General features: G+C 35.9%; 1 protein-coding gene across 1 annotated transcript in view; it reads right to left on the bottom strand.

The window, feature by feature from the left end:
* Positions 1 to 226: 226 nt before the first annotated feature.
* The window catches only part of LOC140698377 (uncharacterized), a 116,736-nt gene continuing 102,868 nt past the window's right edge, over positions 227 to 14,094 (bottom strand). Inside the window, 2 exon segments of the mRNA XM_072968660.1 lie at positions 227 to 643; positions 646 to 707. Of these exon segments, the coding sequence (XP_072824761.1) occupies positions 555 to 643; positions 646 to 707 (151 nt within the window). The 3' untranslated portion in view covers positions 227 to 554.

Raw genomic sequence — 14,094 nt, forward strand, 5'->3', positions numbered from 1 at the left:
TCTGAAGTGTCTTCTGTCTGAATACCTTGCAACATTTCTTACATTCATAGGGTTTCTTACCAGTATGAGTGCTCTGATTACCTTTAAGGTATGAATGAAGTCTAAAGGATTTCCTACATTCCTTACATTCATAAGCTTTCTCATCTGTACGAATTTTTTGATGTTGACTAAGCTGTACATACAGTCCAAACGATTTTTCATATTCCTTACATTTGTAGGGGTTTTGATCAGCATGAATTTTCTGAAGGTCTTTCCACAGCCCTGACAATCATACGGTTTCTCCCCAGAATGAGTGTTCTTGTCTACTTTAAGATCTTTGCCAAAACTGAAATCTTTCCCACATTCTTCACATTTATGGGGTTTCACACCACTATGAATTTTTAGAGGTCGAGTGAATTGTTGACGTATTCTAAGTGCTTTCCCACGTTCCTTACATTCGTAGGGTTTCTCACCAGTATGAATATTTTGGTGTACTCTAAGGTTTCTGCCAAAACTAAAATCTTTCCCACATTCTGGACATTACAGGGTTCCACTCCATTATGAATTTTCAAGTGTCAAGCTACTTCTTCACAAAGTCTGTAGGCCTTCCCATATTCCTTACACACATAAGGCGTCTCACCAGTAGGAATTCTCTCATGTTGATTAAATCTGAGACATAATTAAAGGTCTTCCCACATTCTTTACATTCATAAATACTTTCTCCGCTAGGAATTCTGTGATGTAGGATAAGAGATATATCTTTTCTGTGAATAGATATATTTTCATAGATGATTTTCATTTGGCTAAAATATTCTTGAGGTTCTTATTTCTCAGTCTTGACTTTGTTCTGCTAGCTATTTTGGATAAGGGAACCTTCAAGGTCAAGCATTTTACTTCTTTCCTTTATCTTTCATTTGGATAAATTTATTTCAAAAATGTTTTCTTCTGGAGATAATGTCTTTGTGTCACAGTTGTCTCCAAACCTGTACTAGAGTAGGGGGGAACAGCAGAGGTCAGTGATAAACTGAAAATAAAGCACATTAGAAATGAATTTCAAGAGGTATGCAATATGAAGAAGGCAAAGAGAGTTTAGAGAATAATGAAAGCATATGTTGTGAGATCTGCAACAATGACGATAGATGAAATCATTGATTCTAAAATGTAAGTGTTCAATCAGAATCACCTAGAGAGCCTGATGCAGGTATTAATTTCAGTGACCAACCCAGACCAAGTGAATCAGGATCTTTAAGGGCAGGTCTTGGCTGTCTCTATTTTTAACCATTCCATCAAATGTATCAGAGGCAGATCAATGTTTTTACATTCTCTACTTGCACATTTTTTTCTTACAGGTTTCTCAATTCACTTAGAAGATGGATAACAAGGCCCTCCTTATAAGAACTCATCTCAAGTCACTGCCCTTTTAACCTACTTAAAAAATTCCTTTAAGGTGCTAAAGCTGACATATTATTTCCCATCTTTTGGAACTTCCCATTATTTTGATTCATCCCCGTGGATCTTATGACATAGCTCTTTATAGGGCTGACCCCTTCTCATTCTTCAGGCCCCAGATTAAAAGTCATTTCTCAGAGAGGCTGTATGATCAGAACCTACCTAATTCCATGTTCATTATTCTCTATCCTAGTATAGTGGGTCTTGATCTCATTTCACTGTTTTCAATTACATATTCATTTTCTCATGTCTTAATCCATTCATTTCCAAGTATTTCTATAGACCTAAAACCTGCAATGGAGAGATCTAATTCTACTTTATTCAGTATTAAGAAACAAAGACTAGGATTCAGTAGTTTTTAATTAAATTAATTGTAGAGTAACCAAACCACTGGATTTAAGAAATAAAAATAAAATAAGAATAAAGGTAAATAATACAAAGATGAGTCATTGGGGGAAGATATCAAATATCTTCCCTATCAAAATACTCTTTACCATAATCATGCAATAGTTACTATACATGGCTTATTGCCTATAATATCTCACATCTTCCATGTAATTGGCACACATTTTTCCTACAATGATTAAATATGTTTTACAATGATTAAAAATGTTTTTCCTACAATGATTAAATATGGTTGAGAATGAAGCTGATCTAAACAAGCTCAGTTAAATGCACAGACAGAAAAGGTGCTGGCATTCTTCCATCGTGTTTACCCTTAAGTATACAGGTATCTTCACCACATTCGACCATTCCCTCCAGTGGCTACTTTGCTTTGTCCTCAATTTCAGTAAAGCAATAGGATGTTTAACTTCAAATTCATTGACAGAATAAGCAGACACAAAATAATAATAAAGAACACTTGACCAACTGTATCAGTCAACAACATTTACAGGACACTTCATTCAACAACAGCAGAATACATATTCTTTTCAACTGCAAATAAAACATTCAACACAAGATGCCATATTTGGGGCCATAAAACAAGTCCCTATAAATTAAAAAGGCTTGAAATATATTATCTGACCACAACAGAATTAAGCTAGAAATCAAAAATAAAGATATTTGGGGAAATCTCCAAAATAATTAATATTTAAACAGCATATTTCTAAAGAATTCATAAGTCAGAAAGAAATTGTGAGGAAAATTTAAAACTTTTGACCTGATGATAAATACAATATAGCATACTGAAATTTGTGAGAGGCAGCTGAATAAAACAACATAGGAAATTTGTAGCTCCAGAGTCCTATGTTACAAAAGAAATAAGATATCAAAATCAAAGAACTGACAAACTATTAAAAGTGAAAATTAAACCCAAAGCAAAGAAAATAATAAAGAGTGGAAATCAATGAAAGAGAAAATTTGAGATATAGAGGGAGTCAATCAAAAATTAACTGGTTCTGTGAAAGGATCAATGAAATTGATAAACCTCTACCACAGGCGATCAAGAAAAAAGAGAGAACACACAAACTACCAGTATCAGAAATTAAAATGTGGACATCAAAATCTCAAACAACCCAACCTTACAACTAAAGGAACTAGAAAAAGAAGAACAAATAAAACACAATGTTAATAGAAGAAATCATAAAGATCATAGTAGAAATAAAATATATACTAAAAAATAGAAAAGATCAGTGAAATTAACAGCTCGTTCTTTGAAGATAAACAAATTGGATAAACTTTTAGCCAGACTCATAGAGAGTACCCAAATCAATAAAACCAGAAATAAAAAATGAGAAGTTACAACTGACACCCCAGAAATACAAAGGATCATAAGAGATTACTACAATTACATACCAATAAAATGTACAAACTAGAATAATTAGACAAATTCCTAGAAATTTACAATCTCCCAAGACTGAACCAGGAAGAAATAGAAAATGTGAACAGACCAATTACCAGTATTGAAATTGAATCAGTAATAATTTAAAAAACTCCCAACAAACAAAAATCTAGAACCAGACAGCTTCACAGGTGAATCTTAACAAACATTTAGAGAAGAGTTAACACCTATCCTTCACAAACTATTCCAAAAAAAATTACAGAGGAAGAAATGCATCCCAACTCATTCTACAAGACCAGTATCACCCTAATTCACCCTAATACCAAAAACAGACAAAGATATCATCAAAAAAAAAAGGAAATTAAAAGTCAATATCAGTGATCAACATAGATGCAAAAGCTCTCAACAAATTAACAAACTGAATTCAACAATACATTAAAAGGAAGGGGAAGGCTCTAGCTCAAGTGGTAGAGTGCATTCTCAGCACCCAAGAGGTCCCGGGTTCAATCCCGGGTACCTCCTCCAAGCACAAGTCAAGAAGAAACCTAATTACCTCCCCCTCAGAAAACAATACAAACAAAAGAAAAAGTAACAATACATTAAAAGGATCATATACCATGATCAAGTGGGATTTATCCCAAGGATGTGAAGATGGTTCAGTATCAGCAAATCAATGAATGTGATCCATAACCCTAACAAATTGAAGAATAAAAACCATATGATCATCACAATAGATGCAGAAAAAGCTTTTGATGGAATTCAACATCCATTTAAGATAAAAACACTCAACAAAGTGTGCATAAAGGGAACATGCCTCAAAATAATAAAGGCCATATATGACAAACCCATAGTTATAGTTAATTTTGTATCTATACGAAATGATGGAAACTAAAAGTATTGTGATGATCATGGCATTCACGGTATATGTAAGTCAAATCATTATGCTATACACCTTAAACTTACACAGTGCTATAAGTCAGTAATAGCTCAATAAAACTGGAACAAAGAAATTTTTACTTTTTTATAAAATATAGATATCAAAACTGTAGTTACAAAAAGCAGATATGTAGTTTCATATGGACTAAGAGAAGGTAGGGATGGAAGGATTGACTGAACAGGCATAAGGGACACATATGGATTAATTAAGCAATTGCTCAGCATTTGCACTGTACAACTATTGTTGATAGATGGGCAACATTCATACATAGAAAAGTAATGCAACAAACAATGTCTTTAATTACATTCTTACAATAGATACAATAAGATTCATGAAGTGGTTTCTTAAATCATAAAAGTTGTTTGGCAATTGTGCTGTACACCAGAAATTGACACAACATTGTAAACTGACTATAACTCAATAAAAATTTTTTAAAAAGTTGTTTGGCTATAGTACAGAGAAAAACAACTGTTGGGACCAATAAGATATACCCTAGTTCTCTGCTTATTTGGCTTGATCCAGAGGTAAAAGGCATGAACTATTGGTCCATTAAAGAATATTCTTCAAAGAACAGTAATTAAAACATTTATCCCATTGGCAAGTATTGTCCTATAGTCACAGGGAATATACATTCTGAATGTTCTAGGTAATTCAGTATAAAGTTCTTTTCCCAAAAAAGGATGACATGAAATATTTAGCTTTTGTAAAAATTTTCACATAAATTTACAAATCAGTTTTTAAGTCATATTTTTAAAAGTACACATTGTAGGATTCAATTTGTATGAACTTCAAAAACAAGCAAAACGAATACAGTTGGTGTTAGTAACTGATTAGAAAATGGAATAAAAGAACCTCCCATGGTGCTGAAAATATTCTGCTCAGCAAAAAAATAAGTACAGCTTATATTTCTAACTACAAAGGCAATATATTTCAAGTCTGGAAGTTTCTGAAGTCCAAAATGTATACAGGAGTTATTTTATAATGGAAAAAGGCATGAAAGAATTTCAATGTACTTAAATAAGGAAATAGTTAAATAATTTATAGTACCTTCATGCAATGGAAAACAATATAACCATTAGAACAGGCTAATGAAAAATTAATATGAAGAAGTTTTCTATGTGTTGTTGGATGGAGAAAGCAGATTTCAAAATACCATGTGTGGTATGACCCCTATTTTGTCATGAAAAAATACTTATATAGGCCTATATTGCTTCTGATCAACTGATGGAGAATGACTTTAACATCTCCATTTAATAACAGTAGCTTTTATTTATTCAGCACTATGTGCCAGGCATTCTTCCAGGGTTTCACACTTATGAACTCTCCTAAGCCTCATAAGGATCCTGTGTGCTGATACTACTATTATCCTCAATTTACAGAAGAGAAACTATGGAATAGAGAGATTATTTGCCCAAGCTCACACACCCACGAATTTTTAGAAGTAATATTGGAATCCAGATACTCTAGATCCAAAAAATACAGCACACGGCCTCTCACCATCCACATAAATATGTGATCTTAGATTCTTCTGGAAAATTTCACACACCTGTTACACAAAAAAAACTCAGACATTCTGTAAAAGAATACCTACTTTGTTGATGCAGACATCTCTGCTCAAACACCAATTTTCACATTCCAGCTTCTAAAAGCCCCACTAAGGCCCTGTCACTTTCTGAGTGAAACTACTTAAATCATCTCCTGGGGTCGGGGTAGGGGGAGCACAGGCAATGAGGTTTACTTAATATTTGGAGGAGGTACTGTGGATTGAACCCATGACCTTGTGTATACCAAGCATGTGCCCTGCCACTTGAGAAGAAAGCACTAATCTTAACAAATCACTAAAACTATACTTATACTACTAATTCTCCAGGATATGTACTTCTATTCACTTCTATTCATCAGAATGCTCAGGAGGACACACACACACACACACACACACACAAATATTCCAAACCCTAAAAAAATGAAAATGCACTTTCTAGAAAGAAAACACAAAACAACTTTGAATTTACCCCCTCCTCAGGGCTTTTCCCTTATGGAACTGCAGATCTAAGGAAGGAAAAAAGTACCGTAAGAAAACAGTTCTTTCTTGCAGCGCAGACTGGTTAAAAAACTGTCCACAACCACATTTGCCCCATCATCTACAGCAGAAATACGCACTGGGAAATAAGAAGTCAGGCGGTAACGCAGCTCAAGGCCCGAAGAGCCAGGATGTACGGTCTGCGCGCGGAGTCCGCCAGGCGCAAGGATCGCGCTCCGGCCCCAGACGCCGGTGGGTCAAGCCCCTGGGAGAGCGCATGCGCAGCCCGCTGTAGCCTGTAGAGAGAGGACGCTAGAGCCCGACGCAGGTACGCAAAAGCGGAAGAGGAAACCGAGAGCCACGCGCGGGAGCCTCGGGCCTGCGTGTGCTAAGCCCCCGAGTTCGGTTCCAGGTAGGGACGCCCCTGTGGACCGTGGGTGTGACCTGGAATGAGCTGCGCGGCGGGGGGCACGGGGGCGGGGGACATTTTGTGTTCTGTCCGCGAGGAAGCCCCAGCGCCCGGAACCGGGCCTGGCACACCGCGGGCGTCGTGTACGTTTGTGTGTAGGGGAGTGTACGGAGTGGGCGGGCCCCTGTGTCTGGCCTGGCGCGTGGTCGCGTCGAGCTACTCTGTGGAAGTGGGCAGCGTCGTGCTGCTGTGGGGCGTTTCCTTTGGTGTGTCTGTTTTTGGATTAGGTGTGAGTTGTGTTTGAGATTGTATGTGACTCGGGGAGAAGTAACAGGAAGTGTTTTGTCCAGTGTGATATTCTGACTATGTGGAATTATTTATATGAAGTAGAGAATGATATGGTGCCTTAGAATTGTGGGTTTGTTGAGTGGATGAATTCGTAGGTAACTGTGAATGTGTCTGTTATTAGATGTGTTAGTGTTTATATGATGGCTGTAGGTCTGTGGTTCTCTTCCGTTTCTTCCATGGTGATAGACTACTGAGTGACTCAGAATCTGTGCCTAACTGTGACTACCTGGGTATCTTACACTGGCTTTTATTTGTGCCTACAGGATTGTGACTGACAATTAGGTAAGTAAAATAATTACAGGTTTAAGAATATAAATCAAAATTGCTTTGGCTGTTTGGGGTATTTTGTGGTTCCATACAAATTGTAGGACTGCTTGTTCTATTTCTGTGGCAAAAAAAATGCCATTGGGATTTTGATAGGGATTGCATTGACTCTGTAGATTGCTTTGGGCAGTATGGACGGACATTAATTATTATAATCCATGAGCACAGAATATCTTTCCATTTATTTGTGTTTTGGTCAATTTCTCTCATCAGTATCTTACAGTTTTTCAGTATACAAGTTTTTCACCTTCTTGGTTAAATTTATTCCTAGGTAGTTTATTCTTTCTGTTGGAATTGTAAATGCAATTGTTTTCTTAATTTCTCTTTCTGATATTGCGTTATTATTGTATAGAAATGCAATAATTTTTACATATTGATTTTGAGTTCAGAAACTTGAATTTTTTTTTATTCTAGCAGTTTTCTGAAGGCGTCTTTAGGGTTTTCTATATATAACATCATGTCATCTGCAAATAGTGACAGTCTTACTTCTACCTTTCCAATTTGGATGCCCTTCCTTTCTTTCCTCCTTCCTTCCTTCTTCCGTCCCTCCCTCCCTTGCCTAATTGCTCTGGCTAGGGCTTCCAATACTATCATCCTTGTTTTGTTCCTGATCTTAAGAGGAAATGCTTTCAGCTTTTCACTATTGAGTTTGATGTTAGCTGTAGGTTTGTCGTACATGGCCTTTATTATGTTGAGGAATGTTCCCCTTCACCCACTGTGTTGAGAATGTTTGTGGTAAAGGAATGTTGAATTTTGTCAGAATCTTTTTCTGTATCTCTTGAGAAGATCATATGATTTTTATCCTTCATTTTGTTGCGATGGTGTATCAAATTGACTGATTGGTGGATGTTGAACCATCCTTGTGTCCTTGTGATTAAATCCCACTTGACCATAGTATATAATCCTTTTAATGTACTGTTGACTTCACTTTGATAATATTTTGTTGAGGATTTTTGCATCTGTATTCATTAGAGATATTTGACAGTAATTTTCTTTTCTTGTGCTACCCTTGTCTGGTTGGTACCAAGGTAATGCTGACCTCATAAGAGGAGTTTAGAAGAGTTCCCTCCTCTTCTGTTTTTCAGAGGAATTTGGGAAAGATTGGTTTTAGTCCGTATTTGAATGTGTTGTAGAATTCACCAGTGAAGCTGTCTGGTCCTGGACTTCTCATGTATTGGAAGATTTTTGATTACTGATTCAGTCTCCTTACTAGTAATCAGTCTGTTCAAATTTTCTGTTTCATCGTAATTCAGTCTTGGTAGGTTGTATGTGTCTCAGAATTCATCTGCTTCTCCTAGTTGTCCATTTGGCTAGCATATAATTATCATAGAAATGAAAATAGAATCTCAAAAAGATCTGCACTCCCACATTTATTGAAGCATTACTCAAAATAGCCAAGATAGGGAAACAACCTAATTATGTCAATGAGTGAGTGGATAAAGATGTTGCATATATATACATACACACACACACACACACACACAAAATGGAATATTATTCAGCCATAAGGAGGACATCCTGCTGTTTGAAACAATATGGGTGAAACTGGAGGATGTTATGCTAAGTGAAATAAGTCAGACAGAGAATGACAAACACTGTATGATCCCATTTATATGTGGAATCTAAAAAAGTCGAACTCATAGTAACAGAGTAGAATGGTGGTTACTGTGGATGGGGGTTGGGGAAACAGGGAGATTTAGTCAAAGAGGACAAACTTTAACTTCTCAGATAAGTAAGTTCTGGAAACCTAATGTACATCATCATGACTAGAGTTAATAAAAATATATATCTGAAACTTGCTTTAAAAATTATTCATAGAAAAAAATTATTCATAAGTAGTCTGTATGATCCTTTGTATTTCTGTGGTATCAGTCGTAACATCTCCTCTTTCATTTTTTATATTCTTTATTTGGGTCCTCTCTTTTTTTCTTAGTGAGTGTAGGTAAAGTTTTGTCAAGTTTGTTCACTTTTTCCAAAGAACCAGCTTTCAGAGGAAGGATATACCTCAAGAGGTAGAGCACGTGCTTAGCATACACAAGGTCCTGGGTTCAATCCCCAGTACCTCCTCTAAAAATAAATAAATAAATAAATCCTCCCCACCAAAAATTTTTCTTAAAAAAAGAACTTGCTCTTAGTTTCATTAATCTTTCTTTTTAGTCTCTATTTCATCTCTAATTTTTGTTATTGTCTTCCCTCTATTAACTTTGGGCTTCATTTATTCTTTTTCTAGTTCCTTGAGGTGTGAAGTTAGGTTGTTTATTTGAGACTTTTCTAATTCCCTCTTAAAACTGCTTTTTCCGCATCCCATAAATTTTGGTGTGTTACATTTCTATTTTCATATGTCTCAGGTATTTTTTATCTCTCTTTTGATTTCTTCTTTGACCCACTGGTTTTTCAGTAGCATAATGTTTCATCTCCACATTTGTGAATTTTCCAGTTTTCTTTCTATAATTTCAAGTTCCATACCATTGTGATCTAAGAAAAAAGACGCTTGATATATCAGTCCTCTTAAGTTTGTTAAGACTTGTTCTGTGTCCTGACATGATCTATCTTGAAAAATGTTCCATGTGTGCTTGAGAAGAATGTGTATTCTGTTGCTTTTGGATGGAATGTTCTGTAAGTATCATTAAGCCCACTGGTATAACACTTTAAGGCCAATGTTTCCTTACTGATTTTCTGTCTGAATGGCCTCTCCATTAATGTAATTGGAGTATTAAAGTCCTTACTATTATTATATTGCTGTCTATCTCTGCCTTTAGGCCTGTTAATATTTGCTTTATACATTTAGGTGCTCCTATGTTGGGTGCATAAATATTTACAAACATTTATCCTCTTGTTGGATTGACCTCTTTATCATTATATAATGACCTTCTTTGTCTCTTCTTATAATCTTTATCTTAAAGTCTATTTTGTCTGATAAAGTATAGCTACCTCAGCTTTCTTTTGGTTTCCATTTCCATGGAATATCTTTTTCCATCCCTTTATTTTCTCTGTGTGTGTGTGTGTGTGTGTGTGAGTATCCCCATCTGAAGTCAGTCTCTTGTAGGCAACATGTAGTGGATCTTGTTTTTTTTTAATCCAGTCAGCAACAACTCTGTGTCTTTTGACTGGAGAATTTAGTCCATTACATTTAAAGTACTTACTGAAATCATGATTTTTTGTGTGCAACGGGTGTGTAGGATTTACCAGAAGAATCTGAGATGACATGTTTATGTGGATGTTGAGAGGCAGTATGTGGTAGTATCTTTGGATCTAGAGTATCTGGGTTGCAATCTTAACCTCCGAAAAGTAGTAGGTTTGTGAGCTTGGGCAAATAATCTCTCTATTCCACAGTTTCTCTTCTATATTGAGGATAATAGTAGCATAAGCACACAGGATCATTATGAGGTTTAGGAGAGTTCATAAGTATGAAGCCCTAGAAGAATGCTTGGCACATAATAAGTGCCGAATAAATAAAAACTACTGTTATTATATAGAGATTTGAAAGTCATTCTCCATCAGTTGTCTGTGGATCAGGAGCAGTATAGGCCTATATATGTATTTTTTGTGACAAAATTGGGGTCATACCAGACATGGTATTTTGTAATCTACTTTCTCCATCCAACAACACATAGAAAACTTTTTCATTTTAATTTTTTATTAGCCTGTTCTAATGGCTGTATTGTTTTCCATTGCATGGATGTACTGTACATTATTTAACCATTTTCCTATTTGAGTACATTGAAATTCTTTTATGCTTTTTCCCATTGTAAACAATGTCTTTCTGCAAATTCTTGTATACATTTTGGACTCTAAAAACTAACTCCAGACTTGAAAGATATTGGCTTTGTAGTTAGAAATATAAGCTCTGTACTTATTTTGTTGCTGGGTAGAACATTTTCAGCACCATGGGAAGTTCTCTGATTTCCTTTTCTAATCCGTTACTGTTGATAGTTTAGACTTGCATATACTTTCGTATAGTTTCACTTTACTATTTAGTGTCCTTCCATTTCAGCTTGAAGAACTCCTTTTAGCACTTCTTGTAATGTAGGCCTAGTGGTAATGAACTCTCCGAGCTTTTGTTTGTCTGGGAAAATATTTCTCTCTCCTTCATTTCTGACTGCCAGCTTACTAGGTAAAATATTCTTGGTTGGTGGGTTTTTTCTTTCAGCACTTTGACTGTATCATCCCACTCTCTTGGCCTGCAGGGTGTCTGCTTAGAATTTTGGTAGCTCTTTGAGGTTTCCTTTATATGTGATGAGCTTCTTTTCTCTTACTGCTTTCAAAATTCTCTCATTGTCTTCAGTTTTTGACAGTTTTATTATAGTGTGTCTGAATGAAGATTGTTTTGAGTTAAATCTGTTTGGAAATCTAAGAGGTTCATGTACCTGGATGTCCATATCTCTCCCCAGATTTGGGAAGTTTTCAGCTATTATTTCTTTAAATAAGCTTTCTGCCCCTTCTCTTCTTCTCCTTCTGAGATTCCCATAATGCATAAATTGTTCCATTTGATGTGTCCTATAATTTACATCACTTTCTTCACTCTTTTTAATTATTATTTTTTCTTTCTTCTCCTCTAACTGGGTAATTTCAAATGACTGTCTTCAAGTTCACAGATTCTTTTGCTTTCTCATGCTTGCTATTTTTGCTCTCTATTGCATTTCTTCAACAGAATCATGGCCTTAGTGAGACAAAAATTATATTTTAAGACCTACAAAGAAGGAGAGATATCTGAGTCCTATAGGCTTTCACTGAGACCCAAAAGAGCTATACTGTATAAGCAATGGTAAACCTGTGAGGTGATCGGCCCCATAAATGACTGAAGCCCAGCTTCAGATCATCTCAACCACTATTTATATTAAGATGATCTGCAATTGCTAGTGCCCTAGCATAGCTACCTATGCTAGCAAAACAAATATAAATTCTCTCAAGAAGGTTAACATCAAGAGCTTCAAAATGATCCCTCCAGTTTTCAGTATACAATGCCTAGCACTCAATTAAAAATGACTGGGCATATGGGAGATAAATATTGAAAAAATCAAGAGAAAGAATTTGTGATATAAACAGGCCCACAAGATGATAGAAGTTATCAGACAAAACTTTGAAATTAACTATGCTTATCATTTTCAAGAGTATAAAAAGAAAAATTAGAATATTTGCAGATAAATTGAAACTGTAAAAATGAACCAAATGGAATTATGAAACTGAAAATAATTAAAATTAAGAACTTACTGGATTGCTTTATAGCATAGTAGACACAACTGAAGAGAGAATTAGTTAACTAGAATATAGTTTGGGAAAAAAGTCTACACTGAGGCACAAAGAGACAAAAGGATGGACAATACAGAGAAGAACATAAAAAGACAAATGTGATATGGTGATACTGTCTATTACATATGCACTTAAAAATCCAAGAAAAAGAACCAGGACAGTGGGACAGGTGGAATATCTGGAGAGAAAGTAGCTGTTAATTTTTCAAAACTGATGAAATAAAAAATTAAGAAGCACTACAAATCTCAAACAGGAAAAAGCAAAATCACATCTATGCCCCCTCTAAAAAAAGTTTTAAAACCCTCAGAGAAGAAAGGATACATTTCTTTCAAGGAAGCACACATAACTGCTTGCTCCTCAACATAATGGAAGCTAGAAGATAAGGTAATAATACCTTCAAAGTGCTAACAGAAAATAACTGCCTTCCTACCATTGCAGTGAAAATCCTTCAGAAATTAAGATGAAGCAATGGTATTTTCATATAAAAAAATATAGAGAGAAACTGTCACCAGGGGACCAACAGTAAAGGAAACTCTAAAGGATGTTGTTTAATAGATAGAAGAAAAATGATCCCAGATCACAGCTTAGATAGGCAGGAAGTAAGCAGCAACATCAGCATGTAAAATGGTGATAAAATTGCAAAATCCATAAAGAGAAGACAGACATTTGTGTCAAATAAAATGACCCCTCCAATAAAAAAAAAAAAAGTAAATGCCATGAAAAACTCATGATAGGGAAACTTTTCATAAATAAGACATTAGAAGCATAAAACAAAACAAATAATTGAAAATGCCACTACCTCGAAATTAAGAAATTTTGTTTATTAAAAGTTTTCATTAAAATAAAAAAGCAAGAAAAATTACAACATATATGGCCAAGAAATGATTAGTATCCAGAATATATTAAAACCTGTGTGTGACTTTTCAGGTCTGACTCTAGGTGACTAAAAATACTTTATGTGACAGCCTCTGAGGGAAAGCTGCCCTTGTCATACCAGACTTGGTATGTGGCCCATGCACTGCAGTTTCTGAAGGGAGTTGCAATCAAGGACTCGGACCCTCCTGGACGGTTACGTGCTTCATATATTTGCATTCCTATTCCTGATGTCCTCTTTCCTAAGTCTCCTTAGCTGAGACCTTGAGCAGTGGTCGTCTTCAGGTATCTCTACAGATACCACCTTATCAGGGGAATATGGGGGAACCTTGACAACACTTTTCCCCACTCTGACTCAGTACCCAGTACTTTTCCATTCTTGGGGGAACCCTCATCTGCTCTCTGATCCCAAGGCCCATAAAAGTACCATAGCCCTGTGTTCAGAACTCCCTCAATAGTGAGAAGACCCCACATCTGCAGTCATCCACCTGACCCTTGACTGATGCAGCGTTTCATAAGGGAGAATGAAATGGGGGAGTCGGCGTCTCTTCCAGTTTTAACATTTTTCTTATACTATTGCAGGAAGTGATTAAAGGCTTAACTCTTTCATTTTGGCTTGTTGCTTTAATTGGCTACCCTGACATCTGGCAGCTCAGGTCTAGCCCGGCTCAGCTGAGTCCCTGACAGATTGGTGCAGCAAGCAGGGTAGCCAGTTAAGCACA

Source organism: Vicugna pacos, chromosome 9 (genome assembly GCF_048564905.1).
Source record: "Vicugna pacos chromosome 9, VicPac4, whole genome shotgun sequence".
Lineage (NCBI taxonomy): Eukaryota > Metazoa > Chordata > Mammalia > Artiodactyla > Camelidae > Vicugna > Vicugna pacos.